A 20,542-nucleotide genomic window follows, 5' to 3' on the forward strand; every position below is an offset into this window, starting at 1 on the left:
AAAAAATTATATATACTGGACCCGTGCCTGTGGTCTAGATGTTTCCAATTCTCCTAGTTTCGTCGAATCGATTAAAACACGAACCAAAAAATAATAATAATCAAGCAAGTATTAACAATCAAGCTCGCCAAATTTTAATTTCCGGCAAAATGACAGCTCATCCAAAAATTGTTTTATTTTGTCATTTCTTATGATTTTTGTCAACAACAAATTCATCATATCGAAAATGGCTGTATCAGAAACAAATGCGATTCTGCTGTTCACATGTCTTTACCTGTTCTTCGCAATTTTATTGATCGCTCCACCAACCGAATTTATATCAGCAGGGCTCACTGTTCAGAACGTGTTCTCCAATTTTCTTGGAAGTGAAGACATAAACTTTATTTACTATCACATTAGACGAACATCAATCACTTTGATATTTCATAGTACATTACTGTTGTGTAAGTATGATGTTTAGCTTGCTTCATTTATCTTTCAAAGGCGTGCGGTAATCGCAGTGTTATTTTAAAGTGCATTCTCATATAATTTACAATAATATAAATCTTGTTATGATCGATTGGCGCAAAGTAAGCTTTTGTAACCGATTGACATTGTGTGTCGTCCGATCATCTGTCAACAATTTTTAAAAAATCTTCAAAACTACTGGACAGATTTACACCAAACTTCACAGGAATGATCCTTGGGGGCCCCTTTCAATTTTGCCCATAGAATTAAAATTCATTCAGATCTGTGGTTGCCATGGCAACCAAAAAGAAACTAAAAATCTTCTTTTCAGAAAGTGGTAACTGCATTTCAAAAAAATGTTTTTTAGAAATGATCTCTAGGTGACCCTCTACCAAAAATGCTAAAGTCTTTCTATTGCTGTAAAAACCATAGCCGCCAGGGTGCAAGGCTTCTTTTCCCTCAATGGCTATATTGTAAATTCCAAAAAAAATTCTTCAGAACCACTGGGCAGATTTACACCAAACTTCACAGAAATTAACCTTTGATGGCCTCCTTTTAAAATTGTCCAAAGAATTAAAATCCATTCAGAACTGTGGTTGCCATGGTAACTGAAAGGAAAATCCTTCTCAGAAACTGCCGGATTTCAAAAATATTTTGTAGAAATGATCTCTAGGTGACTTTCAACCAAAATTACTTTAAAAGCCATTCTATTTCGTTAAAAAACATGGCCGCCAGGCTTATTTTTCTCTATATGACTATATTGTGAATTTCAAAAATCCTCTTCTCTTAAACCTGAAGACCTACATGTAGAGCTTAGACATTTGGTATGTGGCATTCTCTAGTGGACTAGATTGTTCAAGTTATGATCCCAGGGTCAGTATTGGTCCCACTCCCTTGAATTTACATAGAGTTCTATAGGAAAATATAAAAAAAATGTTCTCTTAACCGAGAGGCATAGAGCTTAGATATTTTTACATGTGGCATTGTCTAGTGGCCCTTTACTAAGATTGTTCAAATCATGACCCAGGGTCCATTTAAAGCCCCACCCCGGGGTCACTTAGTTTTCAAGACTGTTTAATTATAATTACCCTCAGGCCGCTTATTTGTTTTTAATTAATAATTACCACATAAAGTGTCTCAAAGGCTTATAATATACTATTTTTATACTGAACAATTTATTGAAAAAAATGCATATATTAATTTAAACTAAGTCTCTTCTTTTCATTTCTATAATTTAATCACATCTTTAGTGGGTTGCATTTCAATCTCTAAAATATGTGAGAGAGAGTCACTGGAAATGTTAGAGAATTACCGTACTTAAAATGTGAAGGGATTCACTGAAAATGTGAGAAAACTATTTAAAATGGGATTGTGAGGGAATCACTTAGCACCTTAAATATGAGAGAACTACTTAAGATTTGAAAGAAACATGTAAGATGTGAGAGATTTACCTAAATTCATTAAGATTCACTTGAAATGTGACTTAGAAAATGAGACCTGTTCACTTATAATGTCTTTTAAAGTGTGAGAGATTTACTTAAAATGTGACGTAATCACTTAAAATGTGACGGAAACACTTAAATTGTGAAATGACATATTTAAAAATATATATATTTATATAATTATGATTTTCTTATACATGTCAACATTAGTCAACAACTTCAAAATTATATGTTATATTCACAGGTTACTATGTTGTTATGTTACAGGTTACTATAATGTTGTTATATGAACAGGTTACTATGTTGTTATGTTACAGGTTACTATGTTGTTATGATACAGGTTATTATGTTGTTATATTACAGTCAGGCTACTATGTTGTTATATTACAGTCAGGTTACTATGTTGTTATGTTACAGGTTACTATGTTGTTATATTACAGGTTACTATGTTGTTTTGGGACTGTTTGCTCCACACCTGCAATTATTTACTCCATGGCTTGCTCCTGCTGGTTTCCAGCTTCTCCTTGTATCAACTATAACCATAGCAACTGCAGCATGTCTTCAAGTCTTCTACTGGTCTAGAAATAATTGGGACAACCATTCTATTGCTAAGCAACTTGGTTACCTTGGTGATGAGAACAGTAACTGGAGAGCGGTTGCAGCATCTATAAACATAGAATTTCGTAGAATCGACAAATTTTCATCTGGAATACCAACAGGACGCAGAGTTATAGTGACGGATTCGTGGGTGATTAAAACCTCAACATATTTTGTGTATGTTGCTCATCAAAATGATATTCATCTGACACTTGCAGCATCAGAAGAACATAATATATCGTATGAAAACATGACTTCTGTCCAGTTTGTGCATATAGATGTTGCCAGTATAAATCAAAAAATATCACCTTTTAGATTAAGGTAAGTAATGCAGATCTTAGATTTACATGTAACTCATATTCTGTATACACATTAATTTTATTAGCTCGACTATTTGGTTAAGTTTTTGTATGTAAGCTGGTATCTCAGCAACCACTTGTGGGAATGGATTGAAACTTCACACACTTATTCACTTGGATAAACTGACTTACATTGCACAGGTTCCATAACCCTATTTTGCTTTTTTACAAAATTACGCCCCTATTTTGACTTAAAAATTTTTGGTTAAGTTTTTGTATGTAAGCTGGTGTCTCAGTAACCACTTGTGGGAATGGATTGAAACTTCACACACTTATTAACTGTGATAAACTGACTTACATTGCACAGGTTCCATAACTCAATTTTACTTTTTTACAAACTTATGCCCCTTTTTCGACTTGGAAATTTTTGGTTAAGGTTTTGTATGTAAGCTGGTATCTCAGTACTCACTAATGGGAATGGATTGAAACTTCACACACTTGTTCACTGTCATGATCTGACATGCACAAAGTAGGTCCCATAACTCTATTTTGCTTTTTTACAAAATTATGCCCCTTTTTCAACACAGACATTTTTGGTTAAGTTTTTGTATGTAAGCTGGTACCTCAGTATCCACTAATGGGAAAGGATTGAAACTTCACACACTTGTTCACTGTCATGATATGACATGCAGTGCAAAGGGTCAATAACTCAACTTCGCATTTTACAAAATTATGCCCCTTTTTCAACTTAGGAGTTTTTTGTTAAATTCTTATATGTAAGCTGGTATCTCAGTACCCACTTATGGCAATGGATTGAAACTTCACACACTTGTCCACTGTCATGAGCTGATAAGCACTATGCAGGTTCCATAACCCTATTTTGCTTTTTTTACTAAGTTATGCCCTTTTTCGACTTTCTTATTCATTCAATCGACAAGGCTGTTGAATAGTCGAGCGTTGCTGTCCTCCGACAGCTCTTGTTGTACCTGGTTTCAGGTTGTCCGTCTGTCCATAGACACAGTCGTGTGCTCACCAACTCTGCTTATCCCCTTGACACAATTTAATGAAACTTCGCACAAGTGATCAGTAACAACAGTAGTTGTGCATGGTGCATGTAAGGTTCTTTCAGAAAAAAAATGTGCAGAGTTACAGGACTTTGTTTTTTGCATATCTCCCGAACCATTGCACACAATTTAATGAAACTTCAAACAAGTGATCAGTACCAACCTTGCATGTGCATGGTGCATAATAGGTTCTTTCAGAAAAATATTCTGCAGAGTTATGGGACTTTGTTTTTTGTTACTGTACTATATACATAGAGTCATACAATTATACATACAGTCGACATAATTATGCAATCTTATGTGCATCAAATTGCAATGTACTGACACACGTCAGGGTACATTCATCACCTTCAGTGATAGCTCTTGTTTTTAATGACTATATTTTTCTCACCTGAACAAACATTCAGAATTTGTTTCTTCTTTACAAACTTACATAATATTCTATGATGACAATGAGATTATTTTCAATGTCCATTTTAATATGATGGAGATGTTTACATGATGACAAGATGTTTACATGATGACAAGGAGATTTTTACATGATTACAATGACTAAGATTAATTCATTATCCATTTCCACATGATGACAATAAGATTTTTACATGATGACAGTGAAATTTTTCACAAGATCACAATGAGCTAGATTGATTCATTGTCCATTTTTAGCTCATCTGATTTTTGGGAAAAAAAAGATTCGTTATTGTCATCACTTGATTGGCATCAGCGTTGGTGTTGCCTGGTTAAGTATTTATGTTTAGGTCAGCTTTTCATCTAAACTATCAAAGCTATTGCTTTAAAACTTGCAACACTTGTTCACCATAAATAGCTGACTCTGTACAGCAAGAAACATAACTCCATCCTGCTTTTTGCAGGAATTATGGCCCCTTTGGAAAATATCAGATTTCTTGGTTAAGTTTTGTGTTTAGGTCAACTTTTCTCCCTAATGGTCAAAGCTATTCCTTTAAATTTTTGCTTGGAGCAGTTACTCGCCATTAAAAGTTGACTGTTTACAGCAAGTACCGTAACTCGTAAGTGCCGAGACAAAAAAATCAGAGGAGCATCTGCACCCACAAGGTGGTGCTCTTTTTACATAATGACAGTGACATGTTTGATGATGATAATGAGGTTTTTACAGAATGACACTTTGAGATTTTAACATGATAATACTGAGATTATTTTCAGGTTAAATGCCTTAGACTACAGAGACTTGAAGGAAAAATTACAAGCTCCTGTAAGAAATGCCAGAAATATAGTGATACGACAGTCAATGAGTGAACAGTTTTTACAAGCATTTGCAGAGCAGGTGTCATTAAATCCAGTCTTTCATCCCCCTGATGGAATGGTAAATATTGTAACCTTAATATAAGGTAGAATCTATAGTGAGGAATGATTTTCTGCTATTTCTTCATTCATCAGGCCATTTTAACATCTTGAGCTGAAGAAAACAATATGACTTTGTATTCATTTGAGTTGGGGAGCGATATAAGGCTATCATGGCTATCTTGCTTTATTTCAAAGCAGGATTTTATAGCATTATGATGTTGCTCGACACACATAATACATTTATAAAGGCACATTCACCAAATAAATGGAAATAATATAAGCTTTTGTCATACCTCATGTCATACAATTATATCAATGTTTGAGAAATGTCACACCTTGTGTCATAATTCATTTGAGAAATGCCACACTTCCTGTTAATACTTCGAGAAAAGCTGCACCTGCAGTCTTACTTGGTATGAGAATTGCCACACCTGTCATTTAAAACAAAAAGTGGTCAAGGTAACTGTATAAGTTCTGGTGGGACAAAATGGTAGGAAATTAAGGCTAACTTACTACAAAATTGCTTGAAACTGTTAGAACTGTTAAACTGTTAAACGAAATAATTATGAACAAAAACATAACAAAAATTTTATATATGTAGCTTAGTTCAAAATTCTATAGCTTGTACTTCTTTTTTTTTTCAGGAGATTGATACCTGCATTGGCTGCATGCAGAAAGAATCGGACGTAAAACTACAGAAACACTGCAGTGAACAAGATGTTGGAGAATGTGTACAGTGTTACTGTAGACCTATGTGGTGTTTAGAGTGTATGGGAAAATGGTTTGCCAGTAGACAAGATCAACAAAGACCAGATACCTGGTTGTCTAGCAGGTCACCTTGTCCTACATGTAGGGCTGTCTTCTGTATTCTAGATGTGTGTAAAATTCAGGTGTGAAACTAGAAACTGTAATAAATTCTTTTCACATGTGCAACTTGATATGTCAACATTCCCTCTTCCCTAGGCTGGCAAAATTCACCTTTTTCAGCTAAACTTCAAATGGAATCACAAATGGAGAAAAATGAACTTCATATATGATGTCATTTAAATAAAGATTTATTTAAATTTATATCAGGTTAAGATGGGGATTTTGTCCTACAGCAGCAGAGGTTTACCTACCTTAGATTGATCTTTGAATCTGTAACTACCGGTAACAGATTATGGATGGACAATTGTTAGAAAAGTTTTTCTTTTCTTATTGGAGAAGCGCAGGCTTTAGATTGTGGACAGAGGACAGTGACAGTTATGGTGCAATAAAGCCCAAAGTTTCTTTCCTTAGTTATGTAACACAGTGAATTATTTTGTAAATACTTATGCTATGTACAGTCAGGGGTGTAACTGTTTCAAGTTATCGCATTTTGTAACCCATTTGAGTTATTGCTTATTCTTTCATAACTTGTTTCAGTTATCATAAAATATTACAAAGCCTTCCTGTGCCAATTCCGCATTTTGAATGAGACTAACGCAATTATTTCCTGAATCCTTGAACTTTTATCTTTCAAGCTATGCAGTAAAATTGTTTACGCAAGGCTGATAAAGGTTTACGCAAAAGTTTTAAAGCTATAAAACTCTTAACATCCCATTATGCTTATCAGTTCATGAACAGACTAAAAGAGAATTTGATTAACCACAGTTTGCTACTAATTTCACTTTAAAGGTCACTTTGTGAGAACAGGTAAAAGACTTTTTGAATAACTTACCTGAGTTAACTATATTTTATTACTAATACAGGTTATAAAATGCTTGCAAAAGTAACTGAAATAGGTTACACAACTTATATCAGTTGCACCCCTGACTTATGTATCAACAGATAGTTCTAGGTAGACCCTAAAGAAAAAAGAACATTTTTTACAACAAGTTAAGTATGTAAGTGTTCAAAGTTGATGAGAATCTGTATTTATTTGTGATACATCTGTATAAAACAAGTTTTACTACTCTAACTACAGATATCCCACTGTTCTCTATTATTTTGGCTTGTAGAGATCCTGCTTATTATCTGAAGGAGCAGGTGACCAGACAAAACTTTTATGCAGCCTCAGATTTGACATAGTGTTGACTTCCTATTATACTCTGAAATCAGATTACTATTGTGCGCATGAAATGTTGTAGTTTTGGCCAAAATGGTAGTTTAGTTGGGATTCAGCTGTGAATTTAGATTTTGAAGATAAAGTGAATAAGAATTATTTGTTGGTACTATTTGATGGATTGATGCAACTATAAAATCAAGGAAAATTAATCTCTGCAATTGTTAAAGCTTTCACAACTTGTTAACTCAGTATTTGCCTTAACTTAAAAGTTTTTGCTCAGCAGTATGGAAACCACATGTATGTTATTGCACTATATTTGCTGTTCAGCTAAGATCAAATAACCTGCAGGTTATCAAGAGGAGGGACAGTGTAAGATTTTACAGCCAATTTTTCTAAATTTTGTTTTGGGTTTTAGGAAGGACATGAGCTTAAACCATTGTGCAAGTTATCTGGCTGAAATTATGGTCCGACTGTTTTGTTGTTGTTATGCTTATTATGTAATTCCAAAAAGTGAAATAAAATACTATATGAAGTAGGCTTTAAACTGTCCTTTCTTTGGGAAAATGGATTGACCGTTGTGAGCCAGGCTCCATGTACACCTCTGACTAACACATTACAGTATTATTTCCTGTTTGTAACTACGAATTTTTAGAGACCATATCTCTATTTGAACAGGTTTTTAAGCTTCTAAACTTCCCACAATTCCTTCAGGAGATGAAATGACTGCCCAGCAGGGTTCCATTAATTTCAGTAAAATAGTGTCCATTTTTGTACCCCAAAATGTCGATAAAAGCTTGTTCAAATGGTTCTGCACACTGTGAGATTAGAAATTGCTACAGGTTAAGTTTGGTGTAATTCTGACCGTAACTTTCTGAGATGTTCAAACGAAAATGTTGACAACAGATATCAAACCATCCACCTAAAGGGGTATATAATACTAACAAGAGCTCGTCGAACAGAAAATGCCCCCCTTGATGTATTCAATAATTACACAAGGAACAGAAATTATTTGCTCACTGTAAACTTAAGTTCAACTGTTCTGGTTCAATGTGACCTTGACCTTTGACCTACTGACCTCAAAATCAACAGGGGTCATCTGCTGGTCATGGTCAACCATCCTATTAAGTTTTGTGATCCTAGGCCCAAGCGTTCTTGAGTTATCACCCAGAAACCGTTTTACTGTTCCGGGTCAATGTGACCTTGACCTTTGGCCGACTGACCTCAAAATCTATAAGGGTCATCTTTTTTTTTATGCCCCCCCTCTCTTCAAAGAAGGAGGGGTATATTGTTTTGCAGATGTCGGTCGGTCGGTCGGAATGTAGACCAATCCGTTTCCGGATGATAACTCAAGAACGCTTAGGCCTAGGATCATGAAAAGTGATAGGGAGGTTGGTCATCACAAGCAGATGACCCCTATTGATTTTTAGGTCTGTTTGTCAAAGGTCAAGGTCACAGTGACCCTGATTAGTAAAACGGGTTCCGGATGATAACTCAAGAACACTTGGGCCTAGGATCATGGAAGTTGATAGGGAGGTTGGTAATGACCAGCAGATGACCCCTATTGATTTTGAGGTCAGTATGTTAAAGGTCAAGGTCACAGTGACCCTGAACAGTAAAACGGTTTCCGGATGATAACTCAAGAACTCTTAGACCTAGGGTCACGAAAGTTTATAGGGAGGTTGGTCATGACCAGCAAATGACCCCTATTGATTTTGAGGGCAGTATGTCAAAGGTCAAGGCCACAGTGACCAGGAACAGTAAAATGGTTTCCAGGCAATAACTCATTGATAGTTAGGTTGGCCATGACCAGCAGATGACCCCTATTGATTTTGAGGTCAAAGGTCAAGGTCACATTGGCCAGGAACAGTTAAACGGTTTCTGATCTTCTTGTTCAAAACCATAGGGCCTAGGGCTTTAATATTTGGTATGTAGCAAAATCTTTGGTCCTCTACTAAGATTGTTCAGATTATTTCCCTGAGGTCAAATATGGCCCCACCCCAGGGGTCACATGGTTTATATAGACTTTTATAGGAAAAAACTTTGAAAAACCTCTTGTCCAAAACCACAGGGCCTAGGGCTTTGATATTTTGTATATGACATCATCTAGTGGTCCTCTACTAAGATTGTTCAAAATATTCCCCAAGGGTCAAATATGGCTCCGCCCTGGGGGTCACATTGTTTACATAGACTTATATGGGGAAAAACTTTGAAAATCTTCTTGTCCAAACCACAAAGACTATGGCTTTGTTATTTTGTAATGTAGCATCATTTAGTGGTTCTCTAACAAGTTTCTTCAAATTATCCCTCTAGGGTCAAATATGGCCCCACCCCAGGGGTCATATGGTTCATATATACTTATATAGGAAAAAACTTAGAATCTTCATGTCCATAACTTACATCATTCAAATTTGGACCACATGTATAGTTTTGAATGGCAAGATGAACCTTGACATGAGCTGACCTTGATCTTGACCTAGTGACCTACTTTCACATTTCTGTAGCTACAGCCTTCAAATTAAGACACATGCATAGGTTTGTGTACCGAAAAAAACTTTGACCTTGTTACTGACCTAGTGACCTACTTCCACATTTTTGAAGGTACAGGCTTCAAATTTGGACCACATGCAGTTTTTTGTTCAAAAATAAAATTTGACCTTGATTTTGACCTAGTGACCTACTTTCACATTTCTCAAGCTACAGCCTTCAAATTTGAACCACAAGCATAGTTTTGTGTACTGAAATGAAATTTGATCTTGAGATTGACCTAGTGACCTACTTTCACATTTCTGAAGTTACAGGCTTCAAATTTGGACCACTTGCATAGTTTTGTGTTACGAAATAAAATTTGACCTTGATTTTGACCTAGTGACCTACTTTCACATTTCTCAAGCTACAGCCTTCAAATTTGAACCACATGCATAGTTTTGTGTACCGAAATGAACTTTGATCTTGAGATTGACCTAGTGACCTACTTTCACATTTCTGAAGCTACAGGCTTCAAATTTGGACCGCATGCACATTTTTGTGTTCTGAATTGAAATTTGACATTGATTTTTACCTGTTACCTACTTTCACATTTCTCAAGCTACAGCCTCCAAATTTGAAGCACATGCATAGTTCTGTCTACCGAAATGCACTTTGACCTTGAAATTGATCTAGTGACATGTTTTCACATTTCTCAAGCCACAGCTTTCAAATTTGGACCACATACACATTGTTTTGTACCAAAATGAAATTTGACCTTGAGCTAGTCTTGAATTTGGAACATTCAAAAATGTCTCAGTGGATGGTGCCAAGACCACTCTGTAATCTCTTGTTAGGTTAATAGGTTAAAGGTCAAGGTCAGATTAAACCAGAATGGTAGAACTTTTGTTTACAGTGAGCATATAATTTCTGTTCCTTGTGCAATTACTGAATGCATCAAGGGGGGGCATTTCGTGTTCGACGAGCTCTTGTTTTGTTGGATTTAACGTCGCACCAACACATGATAGGTTATATGGCGACTTTCCAGCTTTTAATGGTGGAGGAAGACCCCATGTGCCCCTCCGTGCATTATTTCATCACGGGCGGGCACCTGGGTAGAACCACCGACCTTTTGTAAGCCAGCTGGATGGCTTCCTCACATGAAGAATTCAACGCCCCGAGTGAGGCCCGAACACACATTGATAAAGGGCAAGTGATTTGAAGTCAGCGAATTTAACCACTCGGCCAGGGAGGCCCCCTACTGGTCATGACCAACCTCCCTATTAAGTTTCATGATACTAGGCCCAAGCGTTCTCAAGTTATTGTCTGGAAACAGTTTAAATGTTCGGGGTCACTGCAACCTTGACCTTTGACCTACTGACCTCAAAATCAATAGGGGTCATCTGCTGGTCATGATGAACCTCTCTATCATCTTTCATGACCCTTGGCCTAAGCGTTCTCAAGTTATTGTCCGGAAACCATTGAACTGTTCCTAGCCAATGTGACCTTGAACTTTGAACTAATGACCTCAAAATCGATAGGGGTCATCTGCTGCTCATGACCAATCTCCCTTTCCATTTTCCTGATCCTAGGCCCAAGCGCTCTCGAGTTTTCGCCCGGAAACCGTTTTACTGTTCCTGGTCACTGTGACCTTGACCTTTGACATACTGACCTCAAAATCATTAGGGGTCATCTACTGGTCATGACCAACCTCCCTATTAACTTTCATGATCCTAGGCTCAAGCATTCTTGATTTATCATCCATAAACCATTTAACTGTTCAGGGTCACTGTGACCTTGACCTTTGACATACAAATTTCAAAATCAAAAGGGGTCATCTGCTGGTGATGACCAACCTTCCTATCAACTTTCGGGATGTTAGGCCCAAGCGTTCTTGAGGTATCATCCGGAAACGGATTGGTCTACATACCGACCGACATCTGCAAAACAATATACCCCTCCTTCTTCGTAGGGGGGCATAATAACCATCCTGAACAAAATCATTCGAGTTAAAAACAAAACTGAACACTGTTTTTTCAATTTTTTCTCTTCAGGTTTATTGCCATCTTATCAACAGAAATTAACTATTGCAGAATTTTCCTTCTATCAGATGTTGATCAAATAAAACAAAATCAAATATTAAAGGATCTTCTAAAAATAATTCAAATCAATATTCAACATTTTTTTTTTTTTTGACAAAGAACTTTTATGGGTAACTTTAAACCTTTTATGAACAATAACTGATGCAAGAAAATGTTCAACTAATTTGTGCACTAAATGTAACCCTTAGCTTATTTCAAGGCAGAGATATATTACAAATATGTTACGTATGTGATTCATACAATTAAATAAATGTATAAAAATCTCAAACCTCTACAATTTGCATTATATTCATTCGAATTTGAATTCGCAGTTGTTACCTTTTACACATGCTACAAAAACACATTTCTATTGAAAGATGGCAAAAGTGGCCAGTATGTTAAAACATGGCCAAAATGAGTTTGCAAACTGCAACACCTAGGCATGATAGTTGAAATCTTAATAATCAAGGGCTGATAAAAAGGTTAAATACCAAAACATAGATACTAAAGAATTATATCATTTTCACCATTTTCTTTTGGTGTAAACAGTTTTAGTAACATGTTTCAATAAAATTTCAACATGTATATGAAACAACACACATGATGTTCTTTGCACATAATGAATGTACATGGAGATTGCTTTATCAACTAATTATTCAACATCATGCCAGATGTGCTTTCTAAAATGGCACCATCCCTGTACTAAAAACAGGCTTTCAATTTCCAGATCTAGAAGCTAATCATATAGAACAAAAGACTGGGAATTATACCTAGATGACAAGTCACGAAAGATCTTCCTTTTTTAAATATTTATACCATGATATGTCACAAGCAAAATTTGTATTACTCATGGTATTGGTGAAATAGTCTTGAAGATTTAATGTCTCTAAACCAGACATTTGTTTAATCTACATAATTTACACCATCTTATCTTCTAGGCAGAAATTCCCATTTAATTTCAATCCCCCTCAATATGTGACGACATTTTGTTGTTGTCAATATATTTTTCTGCTGCTACATTTTTACAACAGAAATTAAATATGACTCTAACAAGTCAGTCACACTTCAACTCTGTTTACACAAGTTAGTTCGTGATTATTTTTTGTGGAGAATGACTCAATCATTTGTAGCAAATATTCATTTGATTTGCTCTCCATCAGCAAGTAAAAGAAGCGCTTTCAGATGTTGACGCTCTGGCCTAACCTGTCTTATCTAACACTAACACCAATATTTCCATTCATTACGTTTAATAGGTAACTTTTTTATTTCAAACAGGAATTGGGTTACAATGAAGTCTTCCACTAACAGTGATTTATAACAATTATGACTGGGTCATTCTCCTGGATTATTTTTATTTTTACACAACAACATAAAACTTTGACACAGACTATCCAGTCCCACTATGTATGTACATGCTCAACCTCAACTCAGTACTTTAACCATTGCGCTTCAGCTTTCCTATCATAACTTGCAAGTGTTTTACCCAAGATATTCAATGTTACGTTCAAGGTAGAGCCCAGCTATAATTCTAGAAATATAATTTTTTCCACTTTTCGGACAGGCTTACTTTGAGACAATTACAGAATTATCTGAGGGATGTGCTTAGTTCTTACTATGCTGTCAGCTTGGCAAAAATATGCCAGTACTAGGATACAGCCTACAAACTTCTACAATATATGAAGTCTACAACTTTGAATTTTCCTTGCTTTTTATCATCAGCTAAACAAGATTATCCAAACTTGATGGTCAAATTCTTTTAAACACAATTTGTCACATACTGTCTGATAACTGTTCTGTGTTTTGTTCAATAAAATGGGCCCATTTCATAACTGAATAAACTGAATATATAACACAATAATCTTGGTATCATCTCTGGTGCCAAGTCTGATTTAAGGATGAGCAGATACAGTATTGTATAAAGGATGGTCAATATCTAATTTGGAACATATATACATGTTTCAAAATCAATTAATAAACATGAATGTGCGGACAGGTATCAATAACCAGACAGTACCATACAGGAATTTTTTTCTCTAAAAAACGTAAGTATTAATGTGTTTTAACTTTTAAAAATAAAGTGTTTTGTATTTTAATTCAAATGTACAGTGTTTATATTTGACTATTTTGGTAGCTACAGCTCTATGACCTAAGTCTGAATAATAACTGTTTCATCTCATAAAAAAATTTGTAGGCAATAAAAATATTACTACTGCTGTAGGTTCATATGTATTTGTTTGACACACCAGTCAAGCAAAATTTCAACAAGTTTCTGCCATAACAAAGTTCTTGTCTCCGTAAACTAAATACCAGCATAGTAAAAATATCTATAACTTTAAAAAGATTGTTTACAACATTCCATACAATTACTTGAACATTGTATCTGTGTATCCTACATTTGGTAACATATATTAGTAGGTACTTAACATTGTATCAATTAACTCAATCATCCAATAATCTCAATACATATTTACATTTGTGTACACTAATATAACTAAGAATTAACATGTTCAAAATCAAGTCAATGAAGCACTTTACCAATTCACTGTAAAATCAGATCACTGTTCAAACACTTGAAAAAGAATGTTCCTGGTTCCTTTTTCATTTCTCTATAAATATTGTTTGGATTTTTACAAAAATCAAGTGAAACAAATATTAAAGACACAACAATAAATAAAATAAAATCGGTCATAATGTATAGTGTGTCTAGTAGCTGAAAATTTACCAAAAACACTTGAATAACTCGAGCATATTTCTATACTTTTAGCATTAAAGTTTAACTAACAAAAATAACGACACATAAAGCGATCAAGGTTTTAAATACTAGACATTTGGTTAATCAGTCTGAATTCTTCAAATAAAGTAGCAGTAACATTTGTTGTAAATTGGTTACGAACAAGATCAAGCTTGCTATATTACCATTTAAATACTTCATACAGCTATCACTACAAAATTATATATATATCCTGGAAAATCCCCAAAAATGAACAGAATGAATAATCACTTATTTCCAAAAAATATCTTCCATCTTTTATTCTATTTTTACAGAAATATAACACATCTGAATGTCACTGAATCACTCTCCAGTCTGCTTTATTAGAAAAACTAGGTACACTATCTTTGCTCATCAATACAGCATCTTTTACAACACTATCAGACCACAACTAGTGATGCTTTTGAGAAAGGCGCATGTCTCCCACAACTGCCTTATCATCTAAATAGTAAGTCAGTCTTTCTATACTGTTTACTTAATCCACATGTGCATGTGCTTTCTTGACACCAAAAGGACCCCTATACTACTAGTAGTATAGGTGCCGGTTTAGGGGTAAAACTGCGCAAGTAATCTGAGTGTTTTTGGTAAATCAAGTGCCATAATTCTGAAGTGCCTTGGTCGATTTGGCTAGTTATCGAACTTGGCCGAGCACTTATTGGCAGACACATTTTGTTGAAGTCTGGTGAAGATCGGGTGAGAAATGTTCGATTTAGAGTGCGGACAAGCTTTGTGACAGACAGACATACATACACAGACTGGAGTAAATCAATATGTCTCCCACACCACTGTGTGGTGGGACACATAATAAATGCTTACTGATAATGTAGCGAACTCTTCTAATCACATTTTTCCAACATTATTTTAGTCTGATAGCTTGTAATGCTGTTATAGTATGTATCATTCACTTATATTTCTACTTGCATTTTCTTTCTCTTTTTTTCAAGAGCAATAGCTTTACAAGCAAGATGTAATGCAATTTAATGATAATAATACACACTAAACTATTTTGGCAAACTGGAATTCATCCACTTTCAATATAAAGAATGAAGGGTAATGAAGGGACATAATTCTTGTAATCTTTCATTTTTTTTTCAATCATCTACCATGCAATCATATACTCAATAATGCTTTAAATGGTGGTGCTGATGACACTTGGTCAGGATTTCCCGACTTGTGACAGTTATGAGATATGACGTTTTCTGCATAGGTTAAATCATTTTCCCTCCTTTCAAACCAACTTTATATTTCAAAATTATACATAAAACTGCTTCATGACTCTAATTTTAATAATACAATTTGTTATTTTCCCTCATTCTACTTATTTATTCCCAACTTATGTTTAGCCAGTTTAAAATACTGGTAAAAATTATTTACTATTTTTATTTATTTTCCCCATCTTTTTTTCTCTTTTTTATCAAAGTTACACTAAGGAAACAATTATGAACGACTAGAAATACAATAACTGAAATCATTCTATAGTCTAATCAAAACATGTGTGAATATCATAACAATATTTCTGATAAAATCTGATAAAACGATTTTCTTTACACAAAATATACACATATACATCACAGATAAAAGTTAAGATTTTCATCTAAAACTACAGTAGCTCCTTTGCAAAACCATTTATGGCTTGGACACATTTTCCAAAAAGTTAAAGTACTTTGCAAAAAAAGTAGTTCTACAAAAGCCTCTCCTTGCATACAACTTTCCTATCCAGGGGAGTTAACACCTGCAAATTGCATGACTGTTTATCAATAAATACTAAATGATGGCACTAAATACATAAAACTTAGCAAAAAAAAAAATGACACCAAAGGTTATCTGTCACTGAAGACCAGATTACATAGATTAAAGCATAGACGTAAATTGTCCAGGCTGGCTAACTCTCCTAGTGAATACACCAGGAAAGTGAAACACTGACTAATTGAAAAGGTACAATTTTAAATAGAGCTTGGTCTGGAAATCTTCAAGAAATAGTTTTTTTCTCTTTGCACAGTTAAACTATAAATCAGAAAAAATGACACCTTAAAGCAACATTGTTATCCCATGTTATATTCTAAAATATTATGGTATTAGCATTTGTTGCTGATCTTTGATATCATGCATTTTCAGGACCCTGACTGGACCATAACTAGCCAGACTTCATCTCTGAAAACTTCTGTAATCTTAACCATCTCTAGCAATATATTACAAGTAGTGCAACAATTGTGGTATACTTATCAACTGCATTTCATTTTAGTCTAATATAATTTGAACCAACCACATCAAAGACCAGTGTAATCCTAAGTGATTCAGTCAAACATAACAAGTACGCTTCAGACTGTACAAATCAACACAATTAACCTGATTTTTAAAAGTGGCTACTTGTTCCTCCAGTAAGGACCATAGGGGGAGGTAACTAGGTTACAAGTTGGGACAAATGTTTCAAGATGCAGCAAACCAACCCTGGGTTTGCAAAAGACCTACTAACTAATCACAGTTATCAAGGTAAAGTAATACAAAACACCAAATATACCACAACGTATACAGGACATTCAACTGCAACTTGCGAAAGGAAATACACGTGGAAAGGACTTCCAGTGACAATCATTCTCAAGTTAACATTGTAAGAATTTAAAAAAAATTTAGTCTTCACTTACGGGTCTCATCTTTAATGTCATAAAATATGTTCTTGCACCCCTGGTGAAAAGTTAATGAGTTAAAAACTAAGTACTTGATCAAAATGAAATTTGCAATATCTACGAAATCTGTAGCCATCCTGGAGCATAGATTTCTGCTAAATACAAGCATATTAAATGCAGGGGGTCACATCTTAAGAAATTTTCAAAAATATACCGTACTAAGACACACTTGTCACTCCTTCACATACCTTTCAACGGATAGTGAGGTAAAATGGATATTTTCTGTAGTAAGAATAAATACATCAAAGTTTACATCAAATTACCAAATAACATTTCAACTATTCAAATTCTAACAGCCATGTTCAGCGCAGAAATATCCTATTACGGATTAAATTTAAGGTTGTACAAGGCATTTGAAAGCATTTACGTTCTTCTGCCTGTAAGCCCTTTTACACATACATATATATACATTAAAGTTAAACAAATGGTTGTTTCGGAGCTTATTACCGAGATAAAAATCTCTTTAAACCATTAAAAAAACTGATACTTCACTGTAAACCTTACGCAACAACATAAAAATCATAGGTTGTCTACAACATATAACTGTTCATAACAGGTATAGAACAACTAACACGAGTTTCCACTCCCGATTTTTTTTTATGCCATCTTTAATCAGTCTCCATGAAACATGAGAATATATCTCTCACTAACATATGGTAAGCATACCACTTCACCCCTTCACTTCAAATCTAAAATACAGCGTTTGTTCACAACAAAACCCACAGCAAAACAATTTTGTGTAACAACAATTACACATCTTCCTTGAATGTGTTTTCTAAAAACATGCGTTTTTTCTATCAACACATGAAAATATGCATATTTCTACCAACACATACGAATATATGTATTTTTCTCTCAATACATATGAATTTATGCATGTTTTATATATCAACACATATGTTTTTTTTTTCAAACTCAACAACAGTAATTAACAATATTTATAATAAATAACACTACAACTACAAGGTGATTAAATGATTCTGTGTGTATGGGAATGATTTATTTCAGAGATCTGTAAATACTGTACAGTGTCGTTCCTCTAAGACTCCTAGCTTTTTATATAGGTTTATATTTTTGAGTGTATACTCTGGCCACATGTATGATTGTACCTGTTCAATTATTTATTTATATATTTATTTGGGTTTATGGTGCACCAACACAGAATAGGTTATATGGCGCCAAACAGGACTACAAATTTTGGTTCCACATCTCATGTACATCGAAATAAAAACATGAGGTATGGAATCAAAATTTGCATACCTGCTGGAATCACAGAGTTACTGCAAAACCAAGTGTTAAGACCCTATTAGTCGCCTCTTACAATCATGCAAGGGTAAGGCAGTGGATCCAATTCTTTTCATACACAGATCGTCCCAGAACCACATGGGGCACCGGTTCAATTAAAGCAACTTTAAGATATGATGCATTTTTGTTGCTGGATAATCAATGACTTATTTTTAATGGTCAATTTACTTGAAAGATACATATTATTATAGAAAAATAACACAATTTATTTGGGCAAGAAAAAAATGTCAGAATTTAAGTCTCCGAAATAAAACATTCAGCAGTAATGGATAATGAAATCTGTGGAATGAAACAGAAAGTTCAGTTCAACAACAACAGTAGGCGACTTATTACGATGGTCTGCCTCTAAACAAAAAAACAGTCACTTTAACGCAAAAGGTTTTGGAAGATTGAAAATGCTGGCATAACTTTAATCTTATTTAACACTTTGTATAACTATTTTTTTGACTTTTCCTTGATATTTATCTTCTCATATTGTGTAACCTTACCCCCCGAGCATACTCAAAAACTGAATAATAGCATGTTATTTTGTCAGCAAAGACATGTTGGAACATAACTTACAGCTACATATATATATATATACACACACAGGATTACTCTAATACTTGTGCCTTTTATCTTTTCAACTCGGAAACACTATATATATATACGAGCAAGAAATATTCCAAAGTTGAAGCACTAACTACAGTTACTGCAAATACAAAGTATACATCATGTACTTAACATTATGTGGAAAAACAAAACACTGATCATGAACAAAAACATGAGAACATATAACAATGCCTTTACAACAAATATGGTAGTTGGTGATCACAAACAATGTACTAAAACTTATATGCTACTACAACACTTCTCAACAATAGTTATTTCACAGCGATTTTCCTTGTTGCTATGGCGACGTGCACTACCTTTCCTGTTCTTCTCTCGCCTCCCAGATGACAGGATATTCTGAACTTTTGAGGGTTTACTTCTTTTCTGAATTACATTGTTACTGTTTCCATTCTGTCAAAGGTAAAATAAACAGTTTAATTAAATTTGCGGAGGACATTTTGCTGCACTTGGGGACATTAAGCAGAATTTTTTTTACATTATATTCCAGTCTTGCAATACAAGAGGACCAAAGTAGCCCTCACACTCACCTGAAACTATTTGATCCTGAATAAATGTTTGAACCTCTTAATCGAGAGTAGAATCAAGTGTGTATAACACAAAGAGTTTTTCTATTTTCAGTTCTGGTAGCCCCCAAAATCTGTCAAGCAGAACCATTTGAATAAAACTGAAAGGGGACCTTACAAAGATGAAACAGATTTTTTTTTTTTTGGTGAAGTTTGGTGATGATCCATCAGGCAGTACAAGAGGAGTTGTTTAAGGTTTTTCTCTATTTTCACACCTGTTAAAGGTTTTTCTCTATTTTCAAACCTGGTGACCCCTCAAGTGGAAATATTTGAACCAATCTGAGAGAGGACCTTACAAGCTTGCTACTGATAGGGTTTGGTAAAAATCTATTCAGCACTCCATGAGAAAATGTTATATAAATGTTTTTCTATTTTCAGCTTTGGCTGCCTTTAAAATCAGTTAAGCAGGAAGCATTTGAATAAACTTGAGAAAGAACTTTACAAGGATGCTACAGACCAAATTTTATGATGATACATCAAGTGGTTCATAAGAAGTAATTTAAAGGTGAAAACTAATGCCAGACGACGGACAACAGACAACAGACGCAGCCCTATCACATTAGCTCCTCCTGACCTTTTGGTTCAGGTATGCTCATAACTGATACAGACACTATTTTACAAGAGTTAGAAAGTTATGCAACCTAACTTTTCTTAAGTAAGTAACAACAACTCTTCGCTGCGATAACAGTGTTTGGAATAAAGAAAGAAGATTTTTTCCTCCAAGTGAAACACATTCTTTTGCAATTTATTCTAAAACAGTCAGCACATAAAAATACTGTTCATGCAATTAATATATGTATTACCTGTGATAGTTTAAAAGAAGAACAAATTACAATTTCTTTTTTATTGAACTTTTTTGTTTTATT

General features: G+C 34.6%; 2 protein-coding genes across 2 annotated transcripts in view; one reads left to right on the forward strand and one right to left on the reverse strand.

Moving 5' to 3' along the window:
* Positions 1-109: 109 nt before the first annotated feature.
* On the forward strand, positions 110-7,735 carry LOC123546494 (E3 ubiquitin-protein ligase TM129-like). Its single transcript, XM_045332806.2, has 4 exons — positions 110-443; positions 2,330-2,807; positions 5,032-5,191; positions 5,817-7,735. The coding sequence occupies exons 1-4, from the start codon at positions 191-193 to the stop codon at positions 6,066-6,068; spliced, it is 1,143 nt and encodes a 380-aa protein (XP_045188741.2). The 5' UTR covers positions 110-190; the 3' UTR covers positions 6,069-7,735.
* Positions 7,736-11,692: 3,957 nt separating this feature from the next.
* LOC123545966 (uncharacterized) overlaps positions 11,693-20,542 on the reverse strand; it is a 36,404-nt gene continuing 27,554 nt past the window's right edge. The window contains exon 11 of the mRNA XM_053550836.1: positions 11,693-19,503. Within this exon, the coding sequence (XP_053406811.1) occupies positions 19,333-19,503 (171 nt within the window). The 3' untranslated portion in view covers positions 11,693-19,332. The remainder of the gene's footprint in view (positions 19,504-20,542) is intronic.

This window comes from Mercenaria mercenaria, chromosome 9, assembly GCF_021730395.1.
Source record: "Mercenaria mercenaria strain notata chromosome 9, MADL_Memer_1, whole genome shotgun sequence".
NCBI lineage: Eukaryota > Metazoa > Mollusca > Bivalvia > Venerida > Veneridae > Mercenaria > Mercenaria mercenaria.